The sequence below is a fragment of the Stegostoma tigrinum genome, chromosome 10 (genome assembly GCF_030684315.1).
Source record: "Stegostoma tigrinum isolate sSteTig4 chromosome 10, sSteTig4.hap1, whole genome shotgun sequence".
Lineage (NCBI taxonomy): Eukaryota > Metazoa > Chordata > Chondrichthyes > Orectolobiformes > Stegostomatidae > Stegostoma > Stegostoma tigrinum.
Window position 1 is genome coordinate 3,625,570 of NC_081363.1, and position 23,557 is coordinate 3,649,126.

The 23,557-nt window shown below is 51.2% G+C and overlaps 1 protein-coding gene across 1 annotated transcript in view; it reads right to left on the minus strand.

Annotated features, from left to right (window-relative positions):
* The window catches only part of LOC125455505 (coiled-coil domain-containing protein 170-like), a 67,647-nt gene that overhangs the window by 31,222 nt on the left and 12,868 nt on the right, over positions 1 to 23,557 (minus strand). Inside the window, exons 4-8 of the mRNA XM_059649423.1 lie at positions 19,123 to 19,358; positions 14,112 to 14,256; positions 12,510 to 12,695; positions 10,464 to 10,781; positions 8,155 to 8,355 (exon numbers count right to left, since the gene is read on the minus strand). Of these exons, the coding sequence (XP_059505406.1) occupies positions 8,155 to 8,355; positions 10,464 to 10,781; positions 12,510 to 12,695; positions 14,112 to 14,256; positions 19,123 to 19,358 (1,086 nt within the window). The remainder of the gene's footprint in view (positions 1 to 8,154; positions 8,356 to 10,463; positions 10,782 to 12,509; positions 12,696 to 14,111; positions 14,257 to 19,122; positions 19,359 to 23,557) is intronic.

Below are 23,557 nucleotides of genomic sequence, written 5' to 3' on the forward strand. Positions count from 1 at the left end.
CCAGTTCGTCCCCTCCCCCCACTGCACCACACAACCAGCCCAGCTCTTCCCCTCCACCCACTGCATCCCAAAACCAGTCCAACCTGTCTCTGCCTCCCTAACCTGTTCTTCCTCTCACCCATCCCTTCCTCCCACCCCAAGCCGCACCCCCATCTACCTACTAACCTCATCCCACCTCCTTGACCTATCCGTCTTCCCTGGACTGACCTATCCCCTCCCTACCTCCCCACCTATACCCTCTCCACCTATCTTCTTTTCTCTCCATCTTTGGTCCGCCTCCCCCTCTCTCCCTATTTATTCCAGTTCCCTCACCCCATCCCCCTCTCTGATGAAGGGTCTAGGCCCGAAACGTCAGCTTTTGTGCTCCTGAGATGCTGCTTGGCCTGCTGTGTTCATCCAGCCTCACACTTTGTTATCTTGGATTCTCCAGCATCTGCAGTTCCCACTATCTCTGACTCAGGACGGCGTTATTCTGCGGCAGACTGTGAGGTTGATCCCAACATAAACACAATTGGCTTCTGATCCTTATCAGGATCCTTTAACACGGCAAAAAGCCTGCCTCTCAGTCTCAGCTTAATTGACCACCTACACGCAGTATGCAGTGTTGTTTCTTTCTAAATTAATTCCAGAAATATCATATTGACATCCTGTTTTTAAAATTAACTAATCCACTTGCTCTTTTGCCGTGTTGAACCTTCTGCCTTTTGATTGCTTCCACAGTAAACAAGTCAAAAGGAGAATTGAATGTAAAAGTTCAATATGAAAGGTCACTGCAGTTAGTGGGAACAGAAAGGGTGCTGAGGGTGTCTGCAGCAAAGTGCTCACAAGCTGACACTGTTTCCAGGGTCTTGCAGATGGTCTGAATTCTGAACGTTGCTGCATTTATTAATCAGTAAGAATAAAACCTGCCAGAAAGGCAGTGCAATGGTGGTACACCAAGCTTATTCCTGGGATGGTGGGACTGTCCCATGTTCATTGAATTTATTGTGAACTCCACAACCACATTGCCCATTGGCCTCTACTTCATATAACAAGGTGTGGGGCTGGATGAACACAGCAGGCCAAGCAGCATCTCAGGAGCACAAATGAAGGGACTAGGCCCGAAATGTCAGCATTCCTGCTCCACATTTTATTATCTCGGATTCTCCAGCATCTGCAGTTCCCATTATCGCTGATAACAATTTTGGCCTCTATTTTACGGTTCCCAACCTTGTGCAGAAAACATCTAAAACAAAAATTAGGTCAATAAAACTAGATGTGTTTACTGTGGGGATAATTAGCTAGTTTAAAAAATCATGAGGCGTACACATAGCATTAATGGTAGGTGTCTTTCCCTGAGGATGGACGATTTCAAGACGAGGAGCACATTTTTAAAGTGAGAAGGAATATAGTGAGAAAAAGAAATGAGAGGCAATTTTATGACACATTGGGTGGTTCATGTGTGAAATGAACTTCCTGAGGAAGTGGTGAGTGTGGGTACAATTACAGCATTTAAGTGACATTTGGACTGGTGCATAAATGGGAACGTTTGTGAGGGTTACAGGCCAGGAACAGGCGGTAGGACTAGTTTAGTTTGGGATGATGTTCAGCATGGAATTGCCGAGAAAAGATCAGCAGGTCTGGGCGCAACTGTGAAGAAAAGTCAGTGTTAATGTTTTGGGTCCAGTGAACCTTCCTCAGAAATGATGGTGGCTGGGAAAACGTCAGTTTATATGCAGAAAATAGAGAGGTGGGAGGGATGAGGAATAAACGATAGGATAGAGCTCAAAGTGAGAGAAGAGCAGTTGGACAGACAAAGGAGTTGATAATAATCAGGCTGGGAGGGTGAATAGTTGTTAATGGGGATTGTTGGTGTCTAACAACAGGGGGTGTGTAATGGCAGGCCATGTCGTAACAAGGCCTGGTGTGTCGGATGGGGGTCTGAGACGTGGGGGAGTTTAGACCCTGAAGTTATTGAACTCAGTATTGAAGCCGGAGGGCTGTGGGGTCCCCCAGCAGCAAATGAGGCGTTGTTACTCCAGCTTGCGTTGAGCTTCACTGAAACACTGCAGCAAGCCAGAGACCAAGACATTGGCCAGGGAGCAGGTTGGTGTGTTAAAGAGGCTGGCATCAGATGGCTTAGGGACTTTATTGCTAACAGAACTTAGATGTTCTGCGAAGCGGTCACACAGTCTATGCTTTACCTGGAAGGTATGCTTGGGCCCTTGGATACTGCGGAGGAGGAGGTAAATGGGCAGGTGTTGTACCTTCACTGGTTACAGGGGAACATGCCATGCTCCGTGGTTCCAGAGGATGCTTGTGGGTGTGGGAACACATATTATAACTTCTCATGTATCTGAGACATGAGTATTGTTGAAGGTAAAGAACAGAAAAAGAAATCTGAAGAACTGCAGTTGGTGCAAATCAGAAACCAAAGAAAAAACAGGAATTGCTAGAGAAACTGAGCAGGGCTGGCAGTATAGAACATAGAACGTTACAGCACAGCACAGGCCCTTCGGCCCTCGATGTTGTGCCGACCTGCCATACCGATCTCAAGCCCATCTAACCTACGCTATTCCGTGTACGTCCATATGCTCATCCAATGACGACTTAAATGTACCTAAAGTTGGCGAATCTACTACCGTTGCAGGCAAAGCGTTCCATTCCCTTACTACTCGCTGAGTAAAGAAACTACCTCTGGCATCTGTCCTATGTCATTCACCCCTCAATTTAAAGCTATTCCCCCTCGTGCTCGCCGTCACCATCCTAGGAAAAAGGCTCTCCTTTTTCCACCCTATCTAACCCTCTGATTATTTTATATGTTTCAATTAAGTCACCTCTCAACCTTCTTCTCTCTAATGAAAACAGCCTCAAGTCCCTCAGCCTTTCCTCGTAAGACCTTCCCTCCATACCAGGCAACATCCTAGTAAATCTCCTCTGCACCCTTTCCAAAGCTTCCACATCCTTCTTATAATGCGGTGACCAGAACTGTACACAATACTCCAAGTGCGGCTGCACCAGAGTTTTGTACAGCTGCAGCATAACCTCTTGGTTCTGGAACTCGATCCCTCTATCGATAAAAGCTAAAACACTGTCTGCCTTCTTAACAGCCTGTCAACCTGGGTGGCAACTTTCAAGGATCTGTGTACATGGACACAGAGATCTCTCTGCTCATCTACACCACTAAGAATCTTACCATTAGCCCAGTACTTTGCCTTCCAGTTACTCCTACCAAAGTGCATCACCTCACACTTGTCTGCATTAAACTCCATTTGCCACCTCTCAGCCCAGCTCTGCAGCTTATCTATGTCTCTCCTCAACCTACAGCATCCTTCGTCACTATCTACAACTCCACCGAACTTAGTGTTGTCTGCAAATTTACTAACCTATCCTTCTACGCCCTCATCCAGGTCATTTATAAAAATGACAAACTGCAGTGGACCCAACACCGACCCTTGCGGTACACCACTAGTAACTGGTCTCCAGGATGAACATTTCCCATCAACTACCACCCTCTGTCTTCTTTCAGCAAGCCAATTTCTGATCCAAACTGCTATATCTCCCACAATTCCATTCCTCCGCATTTTGTACAATAGCCTATTGTGGGGAACCTTATCGAACGCCTTGCTGAAATCCATATACACCACATCAACTGGTTTACTCACATCTACCTGTTTGGTCACCTTCTCAACGAAATCAATAAGGTTCGTGAGGCACGACCTTCCCTTCACAAAACCGTGCTGACTATCCCTAATTAATTTATTCTTTTCTAGATGATTATAAATCCTATCCCTTATAACCTTTTCCAACACTTTATCAACAACTGAGGTAAGGCTCACTGGTCTATAATTACCAGGGTTGTCTCTACTCCCCTTCTTGAACAGGGGAACCACATTTGCTATCCTCCAGTTGTCTGGCACTATTCCTGTAGACAATGACGAGTTAAAGATCAATGCCAAAGGCTTGGCAATCTCGTCCCTGGCTTCCCAGAGGATTCTAGGATAAATCCCATCCTATCACTGGAAAGAAAGCAGAGTTAATGTTTTGGGTTCAGTGACCCTTCTTCCGAACAGAACCCAAAACGTCAACTCTGTTTCTCACTCCACAGATGTTACCGGACACTTTATTGAAGCCTCCTGGTCCAGAGGAAGGGAGCACATGGCGGCATTTGAGGATTTCAGCCCCTGCAGCTGTGTAGGGTCATGCAAACTGTATGGGCAAGAGAGTAGGTACTGTAGAATGGATGAAGAGACTGACCACAGCACCATGGGACAAGGAGCCATGCCAGGGTGGCATGGGGTAGGGGTGGGGGTGTGTGTGGAGGAAATAGGAATGTAGTAGTGCTATGACAGTATAATGGGGAGATGGGAATAGATCATAGATTATAGATCATAGAATCCCTACAGTGTGGAAATAGGGGCCCAAAAAATCCACACTAATCCTCAGAGCATCCCACCCAGATCCAATCCCCTATAACCCACCCAATCTACACATCCCTGAACACTACGGGTAGTTTGGCAGGGCAGTCCACCCTAACCTGCACATCTTTGGGCTGTGGGAGGAAACCGGAGCATCCAGGGCAAACCCACGCAGACACAGGGAGAATGTGCAAACTCCACACAGACAGTCTCCTGAAGGTGGGATTGAACCCAGGTCTCTAGCGTTGTGAGGCAGCAGGGCTAATCGCTGAGCGAATGTGCTGAAGGGTCTCTGCTTCAAATACTTCCAGGACACGAAGAATACAGGGTTAAATAAAGTAAAGCTTCTTTTTACTCATTTAAACTCGCAATGCTTTGTTCCCATGAACATCGCCAGGAAAAGGACAGCACAGGGTTAGATATAGAGGAAAGCTCCCTCTACACTGTGCCCCATCAAACACTCCAGGGACAGGGACAGCACGGGGTTAGATACAGAGTAAAGTTCTTTCTACGCTGTCTCACCAAACAACTGGGAGGTGGTGGCATAGTGCTGTTATCGCAAGACTTGAAGTAACTCAGTTAATGTCCTGGGGACCTGGGTTCGATCTGGAATTTCACTTCAATGTATAAAAATCTTGAACTAAGAATCCACTGATTCCCATGAGATTGTTCTCGATTATGTGGAAAAGTCCACCTAGCTGGCTAAAGTCCTTCAGGGAAGGAAACTGCCCTCCTCAACTGGTCTGGCCTACATGTGACTCCAGACTCACGTGGTTGACTCTCAGTTGCCCTCTGAAATGGCCAAGCAAGCCACTCAGTCATACCAATCGCTTCAAAGCCACAAAGAAATGAAACTGGATGGATCACCTGGCATTGACCTGGGCACCGGAAAAGACAAGGGCAGAAACAGCCCTGTCGACCCTGCAAAGTCCTCCTCAATAACATCTGTGGGTTAGTGCCAGCATTGGGAGAGCTGTCCCACAGACTGGTCAAGCAACAGCCTGGCACAGTCATACTCACAGAATCATACCTTACAGACAATGTCCCAGACATCACCATCACTGCCCCTGGATATGGCCTGTCCCACCGGCAGGACAGAACCAGCAGAGGGGGTATAGAGTGGGGAGGGAGTTCCTCCAGGAGTCCTCAACATTGACTCTGGACCACATGATGTCTCATGGTTTCAGGTTAAACATGGGGAACCCTCCCGCTGGCTACCACACACCGTCACTCTGGCAGGAGCGAATGTCAGGAAGCTCCGGACTGACAATAATCATCTGGGTGCACACTAGGAGCTTAAAGGTGGCACAGGCTGTCCAAGGGATACCAGTAAATGGGGGATTTGCTGGTGAATGGTGAGCTGTCCTGAGTCAAATGGAGGCAGAATTGGATTTGAGGGGCATCATGGGAGCAGAATGGCTGTGTCTGGTCAGAAACAGTAAAAAGAGCTTCTGGCTCTCGTGATAGAACTCCCTCAGAAAAATTCCCCCTTTTAAAGCTCACCAAGGTCCTACCACTGGCATATTTCTGAATGCCCAGCTCGAGCCTCATTGAGTGATTTGGGCACCTTAACCTGACATTGACCTGAGGCTTTCTTGTCGCTTGCCTCAATCTCTTCAGAGGTATCTTTGTACATCTCCCGTGTTCCACAGTCTGGTGAACTTTCTGGGAATGTTTGGGAGCCACATGTGGCTGTGGAGTCAGAAGTAGCTGAACCCTAGAGTAGATCTCTCAGAGAGCTAGCACTGACAAAGTGAGTTGAATGGTCCCATTCAGAAATGCTTTATGAATGCAGGCTGACTCAGGACGGCGTTATTCTGCGGCAGACTGTGAGGTTGATCCCAACATAAACACAATTGGCTTCTGATCCTTATCAGGATCCTTTAACACGGAAAAAAACCTGCCTCTCAGTCTCAGCTTAATTGACCACCTACACGCAGTATGCAGTGTTGTTTCTTTCTAAATTAATTCCAGAAATATCATATTGACATCCTGTTTTTAAAATTAACTAATCCACTTGCTCTTTTGCTGTGTTGAACCTTCTGCCTTTTGATTGCTTCCACAGTAAACAAGTCAAAAGGAGAATTGAATGTAAAAGTTCAATATGAAAGGTCACTGCAGTTAGTGGGAACAGAAAGGGTGCTGAGGGTGTCTGCAGCAAAGTGCTCACAAGCTGACACTGTTTCCAGGGTCTTGCAGATGGTCTGAATTCTGAACGTTGCTGCATTTATTAATCAGTAAGAATAAAACCTGCATTTATATATTTGCAGTCACACAGGCCAGACCTCCCAGAGCAGTTCCAGAGTGTTCATAAGGGTAGACATCTGTGACACAAGTTCCTAAACATTAACCCCAGCTGTGGAAGGTGTAGAGAAAGCTTTACTCTGTATCTGACCCTGTGTTGACTCTGTCCCAGCAAATGTTTGATAATGTCAGTGTAGAGAAATATTGTCTTTCAGTTTAAAAGTGTAGCAGGACGTTTCCTCTGTATCAATCCCTGTGTATCTAATCCTTTGCTGTCCCTATGTTGAGGATGTTTGATGGCGGACAGTGTAGGGCCAGCATTATGTTCAGTTGAAAAGAGTAAAGGGAGCTTCAATTACAGTTTAAAAATTTAGAGGGAACTTTACTAAACCTGTTATGTACCTGTCTTGGGAGTTCTTTCTTATTCGCTTGTAGGAAGTGGGTATCAATGGCTGGGTCCAGCGTTTCTTGCCCGTCCCTAGTTGACCCTTGAGAAGGTGGGGGTGAGCTGCCTTCTTGAGCCGCTGCAGTCCATATGCTGCAGGTTGGCTCATAATGTCCTTAGTAGGGAGGGAATTCCAGGATTTTGACCCAGCAACACTGAAGGAATGGTAATAATATTTCCAAGTCAGGATAGTGAGTGGTTTGGAGGGGAACCTGCAGGGGGTGCTGTTCCCATGTATCTACAGCCCTTGTCCTCTTCGATGGAAGTGGCCGTGGGTTTGGAAGGTGCTGTCTGAGGATCTTTGGTGAATTTCTGCAGTGCATCTTGTAGATGGTACACACTGCTGCTACTGAGTGTCGGTGGTGGGGGGAGTGGGATGCTTGTGGATGTGGTGCCAATCAAGCGGCTGCTTTGTCCTGGATGGTGTCGAGCTTCTTGAGTGTTGTTGGGGCTGCACCCGTCCAGGCAAGTGGGGAGTGTTCCATCACACTCCTGACTTGTGCCTTGTAGATGGTGGACAGGCTTTAGGGAGTCAGGAGGTGAGTTACTCACTGCAGGATTCCTAGCCTCTGATCAGCTTTTCTGCTGCAGCTGATGGCCCACGGCACCTCATGGGTGCCCACCTTGAGTCACTAGATTTGTTCAAATTCTGTCCCACTGAGCCTGGTGATAGCGCCACGCCACACGATGAAAGTTTTTCTCAATGTGAAGGCAGAACGTTTTCTCCCTGAGGACTGTGCGGTGGTAATTCTTAACCATACTGTCATGGACAGATGTAGCAGATTGATATGGATGAGGTCAGGTATGTTTTTCCCTCTCGTTGGTTCCCTCGCCACCTGCCACAGACCCTGTCTCATAGTTATATCCTTTAGGACGCGACCAGCTCGATCAGTAGTACTGCTGCCGAGCCAGTCTTGCTGGTGGACATTGGAATCCCCCACCCAGAGTACATTTTGTGCCCTCACCATCCTCAGTGCTTCCTCTAAGTGTTGTTCAACATCGAGGAATATTGATACAGATCTCCAACATCTGCAGTTCTTTATTTTATTTTGATAAGAAAATCTTTACCTTCTGTCGATCAAATTGGCAGGCATCCTTCAGTAAATCCTTAGCAGCAAGCTGACCTCGCAGGTGTCTGAGCATCTCCTCCCTCTCAGTTAACCTCTCCTCTGCCCTCTGAGCACGGGCCAGGACCTGGTGGTAGATGTCACTCTGATGTTCCAGCTGTCTGTTCACATTCATGACCCGCTCCTCCAATCCCTTCACTTTCTTTCACAGACAAAAAAAACACAACTTGCATTTGGCTAGCACCCTTAACATCATTAAAAACATCACTAAGGGAGATCATGGAAGAGCTTTCTTGGACTAAACTCAACATCGAGTCACGCCATCCGATAATTCAACAGCTGACCAAAGGCTTGGTCATGGGCAGAGATTGTGAGAACTATCAAACAGGAGGAAAACCAGACAGAGAGCTTTATGGAGGGACTCCCTGAGCTCACAGCCACTAGCAGTCGGGAGATTCACATCACAATGGCACAGAAGTCCAGCCTGAGATCTGCACAAATATCTCACAAGGCTGTATGGGAAAAGGGGGATACTGAGGCAAGGCAGGACCACAAAGCAAGTTCATTCTGAGAAAGAAAAACTTTACAATTAGCTGTTGGAACTGGAGGAAGGTGTAAGTCGGCTGTAATGAGAGAGCAGGATAAAGTCAGCAGGTCATAGTTTTAAGCTGGTTGGTGGAAAGTATAGAGGGGATGTCAGAGGCAGGTTCTTTACGCAGAGAGTTGTGAGAGCATGGAATGCGTTGCCAGCAGCAGTTGTGGAAGCAAGGTCATTGGGGTCATTTAAGAGACTGCTGGACATGTATATGGTCACAGAAATTTGAGGGTGCGTACATGAGGATCAATGGTCGGCACAACATTGTGGGCTGAAGGGCCTGTTCTGTGCTGTACTGTTCTATGTTCTATGTAAACCAAAATTCCCAAATCTGCAATTAGGTTCCAGTCCGTTTCTCCCTCCCTGCTGTGTTATTTTCTATGTACATAACCCTTCAATTAGATTCCAGTCTTCACCTACCTCCTGGGTATCTGTTCCTCTATATATAAACCAGCCTGAACACCTCGATTAGATTCCATTCTGCACCTCCCTATTGGGTATCTGTCATTTCATACGTAAACTTCCCGAAGCCCTAGATGCAATTCCAGTTTGTAACTCACTCCCAGGTACCTATTTTTCTATATATCAACCACCCTGAACCCCTCAATTAGATTCCAGTCTGTAACTCCCTCCTAGGGTATCTGTTATTCTGTATATAAACCACCCTGAACCCCTTGATTCAATTCCAGTCTGTAACTTGCTAAACAATGAAGGTATTAGTTTGGCTTTGGATCCCACATTACCGTTGTTTGATTAATGTTAGACTCAGGTAAAGCATGAGTCAGTCTATTTTTACTTGACAGAGTCTCAAACATTGTTAAGTAGAGTCTAGAGGGTGAAGCTTTCCATCTTGCACCCATTCAAACCAGGAGGCAAGGAACGGAATGAGAACAGAGTCACCATGTGCTCCAGTTTGAGAAGAGGCTGCTCATTGGTTGGACTGTGCCAGGGGATGCAGCAGAGTTTTGCTGGGCCCATGACTCCTTTTAGAACAAGCTACAACACCTGTATAAATTCTACTGTCCAATGAGGTCGTGGCTGCTGTGATAATCCTCAACTACATTTTCCTGCCTTTCCCCATAACCCTCGATTCCCTGGGTCATTGAAAACCTTTCTGTCTCATCCTTGAATATCCTGAATGGCCCAGGCTCGACAACCCTCTGTGGTGAAGAATTCCACAGTTTCATTCCCCTCAGAGAGAGACAATTCCTCCTCATCTCAATCTAAAATGTGTGATCCCTTACCCTGAGATGATGCCCACGTGTCCTAGTCTCCCTCTCAAGGGGAAACAACCTCACCACATCCGACCTGTCAAATCCCCAAAGAATATCAATAAGGTCCCCTCTCATTCTTCTAAACTCCAATAAGTACATGTCCAATGCACTCAACCTCTCAGAAGAGAAATATAGAAAATATAGGCCAGAGGAGGCCCTTTGGCTTATTGAGTCTGTACTGTCATACTCAGGATAAGTCTAGTGAACCTTCTCTGGGACTCCCTCCATAGCCAGTCTGTCTTTCTTCAGATGAAGGACACAAAACCCTTCACAATATTCCAGCTGTGGTCTGACAATAGCTTTGTATAGTTTTTACAGACCTCCCACCCCCTGTATTTGTACATTCCATTCCCTCTGAAATGAGAGGGCTCTGCCCTGCTGACTGTCCGCTATCGCTCAGTGTAACCTGGGAGCACATTACATCCATCTCTCGGTACTCACAGCTGCGTGGGTCTGGTGATTGCTGCAGATTTCCTTCACTTTGCTCTTGATGGCTTCCTCTGTGGCAGGAATGCGGGTAAAGCCATCGCTCAGCAATGCAGCCAGCTGCTCAAGGAAACTCTGGTGCAGCAGGACGGCTGTTTTAGCTTGATAGGTACTGCTGTGCAGACAGTCATCCAGGTCACTTACGCGCTTCTCATTGAGGGCCTGCGCCTGGAAAGCAGTGCCCAGAGTTCGCTGGCAGTCTGCCAGCCTATCGCGGAGCGCTTTGTTCTCCTGCTCAACAGCCTTCTTCTGAAGCAAAGCTTCATCCATCTCCTAAACCACAGGAAATAATCAATAGGTGCCAGCCATAACTGAGTGGGCAGTCCTTGGGGAAAGTTCAAAATATTCATGGTCATAGAGTCACAGAACAGACCCTTTGGCCCAACCAGTCCATGCCGGCCATAATCCCAAACTAAACCAGCCCCACCTGCCTGCACTTGACCCACGATAACAAAGTGTGGAGCTGGATGAACACTGGTTGGAAGATTATCACCAACACATCTCCTACCTGTTGAACCACCTATTTTAAGACCCTCTGAAGGAGCCCATCTGGACAGGGAAACTTGTCAGATCCCAGCTCCATCCATTTGCTCAGCCCCACCTCCCCAGTGATTGTAATCTCGCCAAGTTCCTTGGTCCTTCCCAGATCCTGATTTACACCCATTCCTGGGATGGCTTGTGTATCCTCTATTTGTACATGTCACCACTATTTCCTTATTATCTATAATCAAATACCAGTTCTCCCTCATTAGAGGACCTCATTAGATTCATTTACATAACCTTCTCCTTTTTAAATACCTGTAGAAATTCTTGCCATCTGTTCATACATTTCTGGCTAGCTTTCTCTCACGCCTTAATGTTTTTCTCCTGTTTTTTTTTTCAGTCATTCCCTGCTGCTCTTTCTATTCTAACCAATCATCAGACCTGTCACTCATTCCTGGGCAATAACAAGTTTTTACCTTGAGCTGCATGTCTGAATGATGCTTCATAAGTAGTGAGCAGGCTTTAGCTTTGGGAGAATTAATCATTGCAAGATTCCCAGCCTCTGATAGTTGCTGTTAATTTTCTGGTCAATGGGAACCCCCAGGATGTTGACTGTGGGAGTCCAGCGATGGTAATACATTTGAAATAACCAATATGGCACCATAGGCTGGCAATGATGTGCACTTTTCACTGTACTCACGCATTCCTATACATAGTTCATGTGACAATAAAATCTAAATCTAAATCAAGGAGAAACGGTTAGATTCTCTCTTGAGCAGGTCGAATCCACAAATTATAAAGAAAAACATGCACTAAAGAAGGTGCAAAAAAAATCTGGTAAGGATAATGCCGGTTTTGAAAGGTTATACATTTCAGAGAAAATTATTTAGAGTGAGTTTTATCCCTGTGGAAATGACAAAATGAAGTGAAGCTCAGTAAGAGGTCTTTAAGATGATAAAAGGATGAAAGGATCATGGGACACAAACATGAGAAGACCTGTTCCAGGATCCGATAGAGGGGGATGCAGTAAAATCCTTCAACTTGTACCAGAGTACAAAACAGATTTATAAATGTAAGACAGTCACTAACGCACAAAAGGGGAACACAGAGAAATAGGCACTGGAGAAGGTGCAAAAACAGGATAGATACGGATGATGCTGGTTTTGAAATGTTATATGTTTCAGACAAGGTTAATTAGAGTGAGTTTTATCCCTCTAGCCAGAGTATATTGAGATTGTGACCGTTGGGGAATAGTTGTGCTGATTGAGTGGATAAGTATATGGACGTACATGGAATAGTGTAGGTTAGATGGGCTTCAGATAGGTATGACAGGTCGGCACAACATCGAGGGCCGAAGGGCCTGTACTGTGCTGTAATGTTCTATGTTCTATGTAAGGGGAGGCTGGATACATGATGAGGAGGAAATAGCAGGAGATGCTGAGAGAGTGGGGTGTAACAGAGTGATAGGGGCAGGGCTGGAGCATTAACACACCTATCGGTCTGATCCAGCTGCATTACCTTTCTGATAGCCCTCACATCCTGACTGTTACAGACTGCTTCCTTCTGTGCCTTGTCAGCGTCAGAGACCAGCTTCATCAGGGTTTGGCGACCAGCCCTGAACTCCAGCTCCTGATTGGTCAGGGTTTCCTCCAGCGTTGCTATCCTGGTCTCCCATTGGAGGTGTTCCTGGACCAGATCTGAAACCTAGAGGCAAACAACATCTACTCACTGATAATGGGAACTGCAGATGCTGGAGAATCCAAGATAATAAAATGTGGAGCTGGATGAACACAGCAGGCCGAGCAGCATCTCAGGAGCACAAAAGCTGACATTTCGGGCCTAGACCCTTAACATCTGCTCACTGTTCATTCCAACCAGTGAATCTTCAGCACAGACACAGATCATTCAGATCTCAGAGAGGGTCCTCAGCAGGAGCCAGAGATTCATAGAATCCCTTCGGCCCAACAAATCCACAATGACCCACAGAGCATCCCACCCAGACCCATTCCCTTGTGACCCACCTAATCAGTTTACCCTGAAAACTACGGGCAATTTAGCATGATCAATCCACCCTAACCTGTACATCTTTGGACTGTGGGAGGAAACCCACGCAGACACAGGGAGAATGTGCAAACTCCACACAGACAGTCACCTGAGGGTGGAATTGAACCCGGGTCCCTGGTGCTGTTCACTGAGTATCTGACACACACTGTCACCCCAATATTGGCAGAGGGTGGGGACCAAGGGATGGGAATGGGGTGGGGGGATGATTCTGAGTGTTGGGGGCTGGGAGACAGGTGTTTATGCGGTAATGTGTCTGTCCGTGTGGGGTGGGGGTGACAGGCCGTGGGATTTTTCGATCTGGGGCACGTGGGTGTGTTTTCTGTGGTATACTGACTTGGAAGCTGGGCTGAGTAAACCGGGATGGGGGGCTTTGGGGAAGGGGTCCCATTCCCCACCCTGGGGGTGTGTGGGGAGCAAGGTCCCATTCCCTACCCTGGGGGTGTGTGAGGAGCAGGGCCCCATTCCCCACCCTGGGGTTGTGTGAGGAGCAGGGCCCCATTCCCCACATGGGGGGAAATGGAGAGGGGTCCCATTCCCCAACCGGGAGTATGTGGACAGGGGTCCCATTCCGACCCCCGGGGGTGTGTGGAGAGGGAGTACCATTTCCCAAACTGGGGGTGTGTAGGAAGGGTACCATTCCCCATCCTGGGGGTGTGTGGGGAGGGTTACCATTCCCCACTCTGGGGGTGTGTGGGGAGCAGGGTCACATTCCCCACCCTGGGGGTGTGTGAGGAGCAGGGCCCAATTCCCCACATGGGGGGATATGGAGAGGGGTTCCATTCCCCACCCTGGGGGTGTGAGAGTTGTGAGGAGGGTGTTCCGTTTCTCACCCTTAGAGGGAGGGGGAAGGTACAGGAGCAAGGGAGACCTTTGGATGGTAAGGAAGGTGAAATCCTGGGAAGCAGCACAGAAATGTGGAGATCCCGACAGGAGCGTTGCTGCTCCCATTGGTCCATCAGGAGGGAACCATTGTGCTCAACCCCAAATCTGGCAGCACTTCCCTTCAGCTGCTGGCTCTCCTTCTGCTATCCCAGTCAGCTGGCTGAATGGCCTCACCTTGCCGATCAGGAACTCAAGTGGATCCCTCTGATCGCCAGGGTCCGTGTTCAGGCTCAGCGCAAGGTTCTCGATGCCTGTGTCCAGCCGCCGCTCCAGGCTCACCACCTTCTGCTCGCAGAGCTCCCTCTCCCGCAAGTGAAGCCTGTGGGAGGGGCAGAAACCGGGATCTGGGTCACCCTCTCACACCCGACACACCCACCCACCCAAAACCCGCACACCCACCCTCCCACACCCCGCACACCCACCCTCCCAACACCCTGCACACTCACCCTCCCGCTGCCCACACACCCACCCACCCAAAACCCGCACACCCACCCTCCCGCTGCCCACACACTCACCCTCCCACACCCCGCACACTCACCCTCCCACACCCCGCACACTCACCCTCCCACTGTCCTCACACCCACCCTCCCACACCCCGCACACCCACCCTCCCACACCCCGCACACCCACCCTCCCACACCCCGCACACCCACCCTCCCGCTGCCCACACACCCACCTGCCCACACCCCGCACACCCACCCTCCCACACCCCGCACACCCACCCTCCCACACCCCGCACACCCACCCTCCCGCTGCCCACACACCCACCTGCCCACACCCTGCACACTCACCCTCCCACTGTCCGCACACCCACCCTCCCACACCCTGCACACCCACCCTCCCACTGCCCACACACCCACCCTCCCACACCCTGCACACTCACCCTCCCACTGCCCACACACCCACCCTCCCACTGCCCACACACCCACCCTCCCACACCCAGCACACCCACCCTCCCACTGCCCACACACCCACCCTCCCACACCCAGCACACCCACCCTCCCACTGTCCTCACACCCACCCTCCCACACCCTGCACACTCACCCTCCCACTGTCCTCACACCCACCCTCCCACACCCTGCACACCCACCCTCCCACACCCTGCACACTCACCCTCCCACACCCTGCACACTCACCCTCCCACTGTCCTCACACCCACCCTCCCACACCCTGCACACCCACCCTCCCACACCCTGCACACTCACCCTCCCACACCCTGCACACTCACCCTCCCACTGTCCTCACACCCACCCTCCCACACCCTGCACACTCACCCTCCCACACCCCGCACACCCACCCTCCCACACCCCGCACACCCACCCTCCCACACCCCGCACACCCACCCTCCCACTGTCCTCACACCCACCCTCCCACACCCTGCACACCCACCCTCCCACTGTCCTCACACCCACCCTCCCACAACCTGCACACTCACCCTCCCACTGTCCTCACACCCACCCTCCCACACCCCGCACACTCACCCTCCCACACCCCGCACACTCACCCTCCCACACCCCGCACACTCACCCTCCCACTGTCCTCACACCCACCCTCCCACACCCTGCACACCCACCCTCCCACACCCTGCACACTCACCCTCCCACACCCTGCACACTCACCCTCCCACTGTCCTCACACCCACCCTCCCACACCCTGCACACCCACCCTCCCACACCCTGCACACTCACCCTCCCACACCCTGCACACTCACCCTCCCACTGTCCTCACACCCACCCTCCCACACCCTGCACACTCACCCTCCCACACCCCGCACACCCACCCTCCCACACCCTGCACACTCACCCTCCCACACCCCGCACACCCACCCTCCCACACCCCGCACACCCACCCTCCCACACCCTGCACACTCACCCTCCCACACCCCGCACACCCACCCTCCCACACCCCGCACACCCACCCTCCCACACCCTGCACACTCACCCTCCCACACCCTGCACACCCACCCTCCCACTGCCCACACACTCACCCTCCCACACCCCGCACACCCACCCTCCCACTGTCCTCACACCCACCCTCCCACACCCTGCACACCCACCCTCCCACTGCCCACACACTCACCCTCCCACACCCCGCACACCCACCCTCCCACTGCCCACACACTCACCCTCCCACACCCCGCACACCCACCCTCCCGCTGCCCACACACCCACCTGCCTACATCCTGCACACCCACACTCCCACTGTCCTCACACTCACCCTCCCACACCCTGCACACCCACACTCCCACTGTCCTCACACCCACCCTCCCGCTGCCCACACACCCACCCTCCCACTGTCCTCACACCCACCCTCCCACACCCCGCACACCCACCCTCCCACTGCCCACACACCCACCCTCCCACTGTCCTCACACCCACCCTCCCACACCCTGCACACTCACCCTCCCACTGTCCTCACACCCACCCTCCCCCTGCCCGCACACCCACCCTCCCACTGTCCGCACACTCACCCTCCCACTGCCCACACACCCACCCTCCTACACCCTGCACACCCACCCTCCCACTGTCCGCACACTCACCCTCCCACACCCCGCACACCCACCCTCCCACACCCTGCACACCCTCCCTCCTGCACCCTGCACCCGACACTGCTCAATTCCTTTCCCACCAAACACCAAGGCTTTCAACAGGACACAAGCTCCATGAGAGATGGTTCTGGGGGACAGGGATGTCCCTGAAGACAGGCCACTGTGCTCAGGGCGAAGGCACGGAATGGGAGAAGAGGGCTCAAGGTCTAATACGGGAAGGGGCTTTCAGAGCGCTCCATGAGGGTCAAGAGTATGTACCGCAGTGAGAGTCAGCACCTTCAGGAGGGGAGGGGGACCCTGTACCCCAGTGAGAGTCAGCACCTTCAGGAGGGGAGGGGGACCCTGTATCCCAGTGAGAGTCAGCACCTTCAGGAGTGGAGGGGGACCCTGTACCGCAGTGAGAGTCAGCACCTTCAGGAGGGGAGTGGGACCCTGTACCCCAGTGAGAGTCAGCACCTTCAGGAGGGGAGTGGGACCCTGTACCCCAGTGAGAGTCAGCACCTTCAGGAGGGGAGGGGGACCCCGTACCCCAGTGAGAGTCAGCACCTTCAGGAGGAGAGTGGGACCCTGTACCCCAGTGAGAGTCAGCACCTTCAGGAGGGGAGGGGGACCCTGTACCCCAGTGAGAGTCAGCACCTTCAGGAGGGGAGGGGGACCCTGTACCCCAGTGAGAGTCAGCACCTTCAGGAGGGGAGGGGGACCCTGTATCCCAGAGAGAGTCAGCACCTTCAGGAGGGGAGGGGGACCCCGTACCCCAGTGAGAGTCAGCACCTTCAGGAGGGGAGGGGGACCCTGTATCCCAGAGAGAGTCAGCACCTTCAGGAGGGGAGGGGAACCCTGTACCCCAGTGAGAGTCAGCACCTTCAGGAGGGGAGTGGGACCCTGTACCCCAGTGAGAGTCAGCACCTTCAGGAGGGGAGGGGGACCCTGTATCCCAGAGAGAGTCAGCACCTTCAGGAGGGGAGGGGAACCCTGTACCCCAGTGAGAGTCAGCACCTTCAGGAGGGGAGTGGGACCCTGTACCCCAGTGAGAGTCAGCACCTTCAGGAGGGGAGGGGCACCCTGTACCCCAGTGAGAGTCAGCACCTTCAGGAGGGAGGGGGACCCTGTACCCCTGAGAGAGTCAGCACCTTCAGGAGGGGAGGGGGACCCTGTACCCCAGTGAGAGTCAGCACCTTCAGGAGGGCAGGGGGACCCTGTACCCCAGTGAGAGTCAGCACCTTCAGGAAGGGAGGGGGACCCTGTACCCCAGTGAGAGTCAGCACCTTCAGGAGGGGAGGGGGACCCCGTATCCCAGTGAGAGTCAGCACCTTCAGAAGAGGGAGGGGGACCCTGTACCCCAGTGAGAGTTGGCACCTTCAGGAGGGGAGGGGGACCCTGTACCCCAGTGAGAGTCAGCATCTTCAGGAGGGGAGGGGGACCCCGTATCCCAGTGAGAGTCACCACCTTCAGAAGAGGGAGGGGGACCCTGTACCCCAGTGAGAGTCAGCACCTTCAGGAGGGGAGGGGGGCCCTGTACCCCAGTGAGAGTTGGCACCTTCAGGAGGGGAGGGGGACCCTGTACCCCAGTGAGAGTTGGCACCTTCAGGAGGGGAGGGGGACCCTGTACCCCAGTGAGAGTTGGCACCTTCAGGAGGGGAGGGGGGCCCTGTACCCCAGTGAGAGTTGGCACCTTCAGGAGGGGAGGGGGACCCTGTATCCCAGCGAGAGTCAGCACCTTCAGGAGGGGAGGGGGACCCTGTATCCCAGCGAGAGTCAGCACCTTCAGGAGGGGAGGGGGACCCTGTACCCCAGTGAGAGTCTGGACCTTCAGGAGTAGAGGGGCACCCCATACCCCAGTGAGAGTCGCACCTTCAGGAGGGGAGGGGGACCCTGTACCCCAGTGAGAGTCAGCACCTTCAGGAGGGGAGGGTGACCCTGTATCCCAGTGAGAGTCAGCACCTTCAGGAGGGGAGGGGGACCCTGTATCCCAGTGAGAGTCAGCATCTTCAGGAGGGGAGGGGGACCCTGTATCCCAGTGAGAGTCACCACCTTCAGGAGGGGAGAGTGACCCTGTATCCCAGTGAGAGTCAGCACCTTCAGGAGGGGAGAGTGACCCTGTATCCCAGTGAGAGTCAGCACCTTCAGGAGGGGAGGGGGACACTGTACCTCAGTCAGAGTTGGCAGTTTTTTTCAATTCATTTGTGGGACATGGGTATAGCTGGCCCAGCCATCCCTAGTTGCCCTTGAGAAGGTGGGAGTGAGCTGCCTTTTTAATCCGCTGCAGTCCTCCTGCTGTGGGTTGACCCACAATGCCCTTAGGGAGGGAATTCCAGGATTTTGACCCAGCGACAGTGAAGTAACGGCGAAACATTTCCAAGTCAGGACAGTGAGTGGCCTGGAGGGGAACTTGCAGGGGGTGGTGTTCCCATATGTCTGCTGCCCTTGTCCTTCTAGATGGAAGTGGCCGTGGGTTTGGAAGGTGCTGTCTGAGGATCTTTGGTGAGTTTCTGCATCTTGTAGATGGTACACACTTCTGCGACTGAGCATCGATGGTTGGGGGAGTGGGATATTTGTGGACAAGATTCCAATCAAGCGGGCACTCAGAGAAAGTAAATAGTGAGTAGTTTGGAATATTTTGGACTCTCCGATAACTACCTGAGCCGTTCCTCCAGTTCGGAGATTCTGTCTCTCAGTGCCTGGTTCTCACTCTGTATGCTCTGGGTGCTGAAGTTTGCCTGAGGTTTCACTCCAGCTGCAGTAGCTGGGAATTCCTGGATGGATGGGATGAGTGAGGCTTGTCGAACATCACTGCCCTTGTACCTCGCCAGGTCTCCCCTCAGTTGCAGTGATGAACTCTCCTTTGCTGTCAGTCTATCTCCATATTCTGTGACCTGCACCACACATTGAACACAATTTAACACTGGCTTTACAATCATGCAGGATCATCAGAACCGCTGATGCTGGAGCCTGGGATAACACAGCTTGGAGCCAGAGGAACACAGCAGGCCAGGCAGCACCAGGAGAGCAGGAAAGTTGATGTTCTGGGCCAGGACCTTTTTCAGAAATGGGGAGGAGGAAGGAAGCTCAGAAATAAATAGAGAGAGGAGGGCTGGGGCTGGGGAAGGGAGGTGGGATGGTGGTAGGCGAGTGCAGGTAGGGAGTGGTGGGGATTGGTCAGTGAGGTGGGAGCAGCAGATAGGTGGGAGATAAGATGGACAAATCAAGGGTCAGGAATGAGAGGGAGGGTTGGATATGGGATGAGGCCGGGGAGGGTGAGATTTTGAAACTGGTAAAGTCCACATTGAGATCATTGGGCAGTAGGCTCCCAGGGCTCCCACTTCCTACAGACGAAGAGTGTGGCCATAGAAACCCGCACGGTCCCAAGCTAAGCTCGCTTCTTTGTAGGTTACGTGGAACAATTCCTCTTCCCTGCTACACTGGCACTACGCCCTATCTCTTCCTCCGTTACATCAATCACTGTATCAGTGCTGCCCTATGCTCCCACGAGGAGCTCGAACATTTCATCAATTTTGCTAACACCTTCCACCCCAACCTCAACTTCACCTGGACTATCTCTGATACCTCTCTCTCCTTCCTGGACCTCTCTGTCTCCATCTCTGGCAACCACCTGGAAACCAATATCCATTTCAAGCCCACCGGCTCCCAAAGCTACCTAGAATACACCTCCTCCCACCCACCCTTCTGCAAGAATGCGATCCCCTATTCCCAATTCCTCCACCTATGCCGCGTCTTCTCCTGAGATGAGGCTTCCCACTCCCGGACATCCCGATGCCCTCCTATTTTGAGGACCGTCACTTCTCCCGTTCAGTGATCATATATATCCTTTACCACATTTCTTGTATTACCTGCACCTCACATCCCCTCCCCCCAACAAAGACAAAGCCAGAAGCCCCCTGGTCTTCACATACCACCCCACTAACCTCCACATCCAATGTTTCATTCTTCCTCCACTTCCACCAGCTACAATCCAACCCCACAACCAAAGAGATAAATCTGTCCCCACCCCATCGCCCTTCCGAAGGGACCACTCTCTTCATGGCTCCTTCATCCACTCCACACTCCCCACTCGCCCCACCACCCCCCGGCACCTTACCCTGCAACCGCAGGAAGTGCTACGCCTGCCCCCTCACCCCCTTTTCAAAGAACAAAGAACAAAGAAACCTACAGCACAGGAACAGGCCCTTCAGCCCCTCCAAGCCTCCGCCGATCAAGATCCTTTGTCTAACCTGTCATCTATTTTCTAAGGGTCTGTGTCCATTTGCTCCCTGCCCATCCATGTACCTGTCCAAATATATCGTAAAAGACGCTAACGTGTCTGCGTCTGCCACCTCCGCTGGCAACGCGTTCCAGGCACCCACCACCCTCTGTGTAAAGAACTTTCCACGCATATCTCCCTTAAACTTTCCTCCTCTCACTTTGAACTCATGACCCCTCGTAATTGAATCCCCCACTCTGGGAAAAAGCTTATTGCTATCCACCCTGTCTATACCCCTCATGATTTTGTAGACCTCAAGGCCCAAAACAAACCTTCCACATCAGACAGGGGTTCACAGTGGTCCATTGCATCCACTGTTCCCGATGTGGCCTCCCCTGCATCGGCAAGACCATGTGGAGGCTTCGAGGACACTTTGTAGAGCACCTGCATTCTGTACGTGACAAATGACAACACCTTCTAGTAGTGAACTATTTTAACTCCCACTCCCACTCCCTGGGTGACATGTCCATCCTGGGCCTCCTCCCATGTCACAATGATGGCACCCACAAACTGGAGGGGGAGCACCTCATAATCCACCTCGGGAACCTACAGCCCGATGGCCTAAACATGGATTTCACCAGCTTTAAAATCTTGCCCCCACCCCCTCAGCCTCATTCCATATCCAACCATCCCTCTCATTCCGGCTTCCTTGATCTAAACAACTTGTCCATCTCTACCACCTATCCACCCCACCCATCCCATTGACCAATCCCCACCACTGTCTACCTGCATTCATCTATCACCATCCCACCTACCTTCCCCAGCCCCACCCCTGCTCTGTCTCTATTTATTTCTGAGCTCTCTACCCCCTCCCCCATTTCTGAAGAAGGGCCCTGACCTAAAACGTCAACTTTACAATCATCCTACATGAACAACAGAGCCCACATCTCACAAAGCACTTCCTCACTGCAAATGAGAGGAAATGACAGACCGACCCATTTGATATCAATATTAGGAAACCTGATAGAGGGCATTATACAGGATAAGCTAAATATATACTCAGAGAAAAATAAGTTCATACTAGACAGTCAGCATGGCCGTGTCAAGGTTGGGTTATGTCTGAGAAGTTTAATTGAGTTCTTTGACGAGGTGACATGGCCAGTGGAAGGGGGTGGTGCTTTGGATGCTACATATTTGCACCTTCACAAAGCATTAGATATGGTGCCACATTACTGGTTGGTTAGCAAATGACCGATGTTTGGGATCGACGGCTCCTTGGGGCAGTGTGGGATAGAAGGTCCCCAACAGATAAGGAACAGAAGGGGAGGTACTGAGGGCCATTTCTCAGGCTGGAGGTGAGATTAAAGTGGTGCTCCCCAAGGATCGACTTTGGGAACATTGCATTTCCTGCTTTATATAAACAATTTGGAGATGGGTATCGGGGGCAAAATCTCGAAACTTGCTGATGATACCAAGCAAGGGAGAAGATTGAATTGTGAGAATGATGCTGAGTGGCTTCAGAGAGATAGTTTTGAGTCACCCACTTTGCTGTGGGTCTGGAGTCACATGTAGGCCAGGCCAGGTAAGGATGGCAGTTTCCTTCCCTAAAGGATATTAGGATTTTCCCAACAATTGACAACGGACTCATGGTCATCATTACATTCTCAATTCCAGATATTTCTGGAGTTCAAATTCCACCATCTGCTGTGGCTGGATTCAATCCTGGGTCTTCAGAATGTTACCTGGGTCTCTGGATTAACAGTCCAGTGATAATACCACTAGGTCATTGTCTACACTATAAAATAGATTAGGTACAAGGAAAGATTAGAGAGACTGGAATTATTCTCTTTGGAGCAGAAGAGATTAAGGCACGACATATTAGATATTATGAACAGGATAAAGAAGGATATTCTGTTTCCACTCATTGCTATGTCAGGAACTAAGGTCACAATTTCAAGATTGTCATTCAGAGAGTGTCATTCAGCAAGGCGTTCGATAAGGTTCCCCACAGTAGGCTATTGTACAAAATGCGGAGGAATGGAATTGTGGGAGATATAGCAGTTTGGATCGGAAATTGGCTTGCTGAAAGAAGACAGAGGGTGGTAGATGATGGGAAATGTTCATCCTGGAGACCAGTTACTAGTGGTGTACCACAAGGGTCGGTGTTGGGTCCACTGCTGTTTGTCATTTTTATAAATGACCTGGATGAGGGCGTAGAAGGATGGGTTAGTAAATTTGCAGACGACACTAAGGTCGAAGGAGTTGTGGATAGTGACGTAGGATGCTGTAGGTTGCAGAGGGACATAGATAAGCTGCAGAGCTGGGCTGAGAGGTGGCAAATGGAGTTTAATGCAGACAAGTGTGAGGTGATGCACTTTGGTAGGAGTAACCGGAAGGCAAAGTACTGGGCTAATGTTAAGATTCTTGGGAGTGTAGATGAGCAGAGAGATCTCGGTGTCCATGTACACAGATCCTTGAAAGTTGCCACCCAGGTTGACAGGGCTGTTAAAAAGGCGTACAGTGTTTTAGCTTTTATTAATAGAGGGATCGAGTTCCGGAACCAACAGGTTATGGTGAAGCTGTACAAAACTCTGGTGCGGCCGCACTTGGAGTATTGCGTACAGTTCTGGTCACCGCATTATAAGGAGGATGTGGAAGCTTTGGAAAGGGTGCAGAGGAGATTTACTAGGATGTTGCCTGGTATGGAGGGAAGGTCTTACGAGGAAAGGCTGAGGGACTTGAGGCTGTTTTCATGAGAGAGAAGAAGGTTGAGAAGTGACTTAATTGAAACATATAAAATAATCAGAGGGTTAGATAGGGTGGATAGGGAGGACCTTTTTCCTAGGATGGTGACGGCGAGCACAAGGGGGCAGA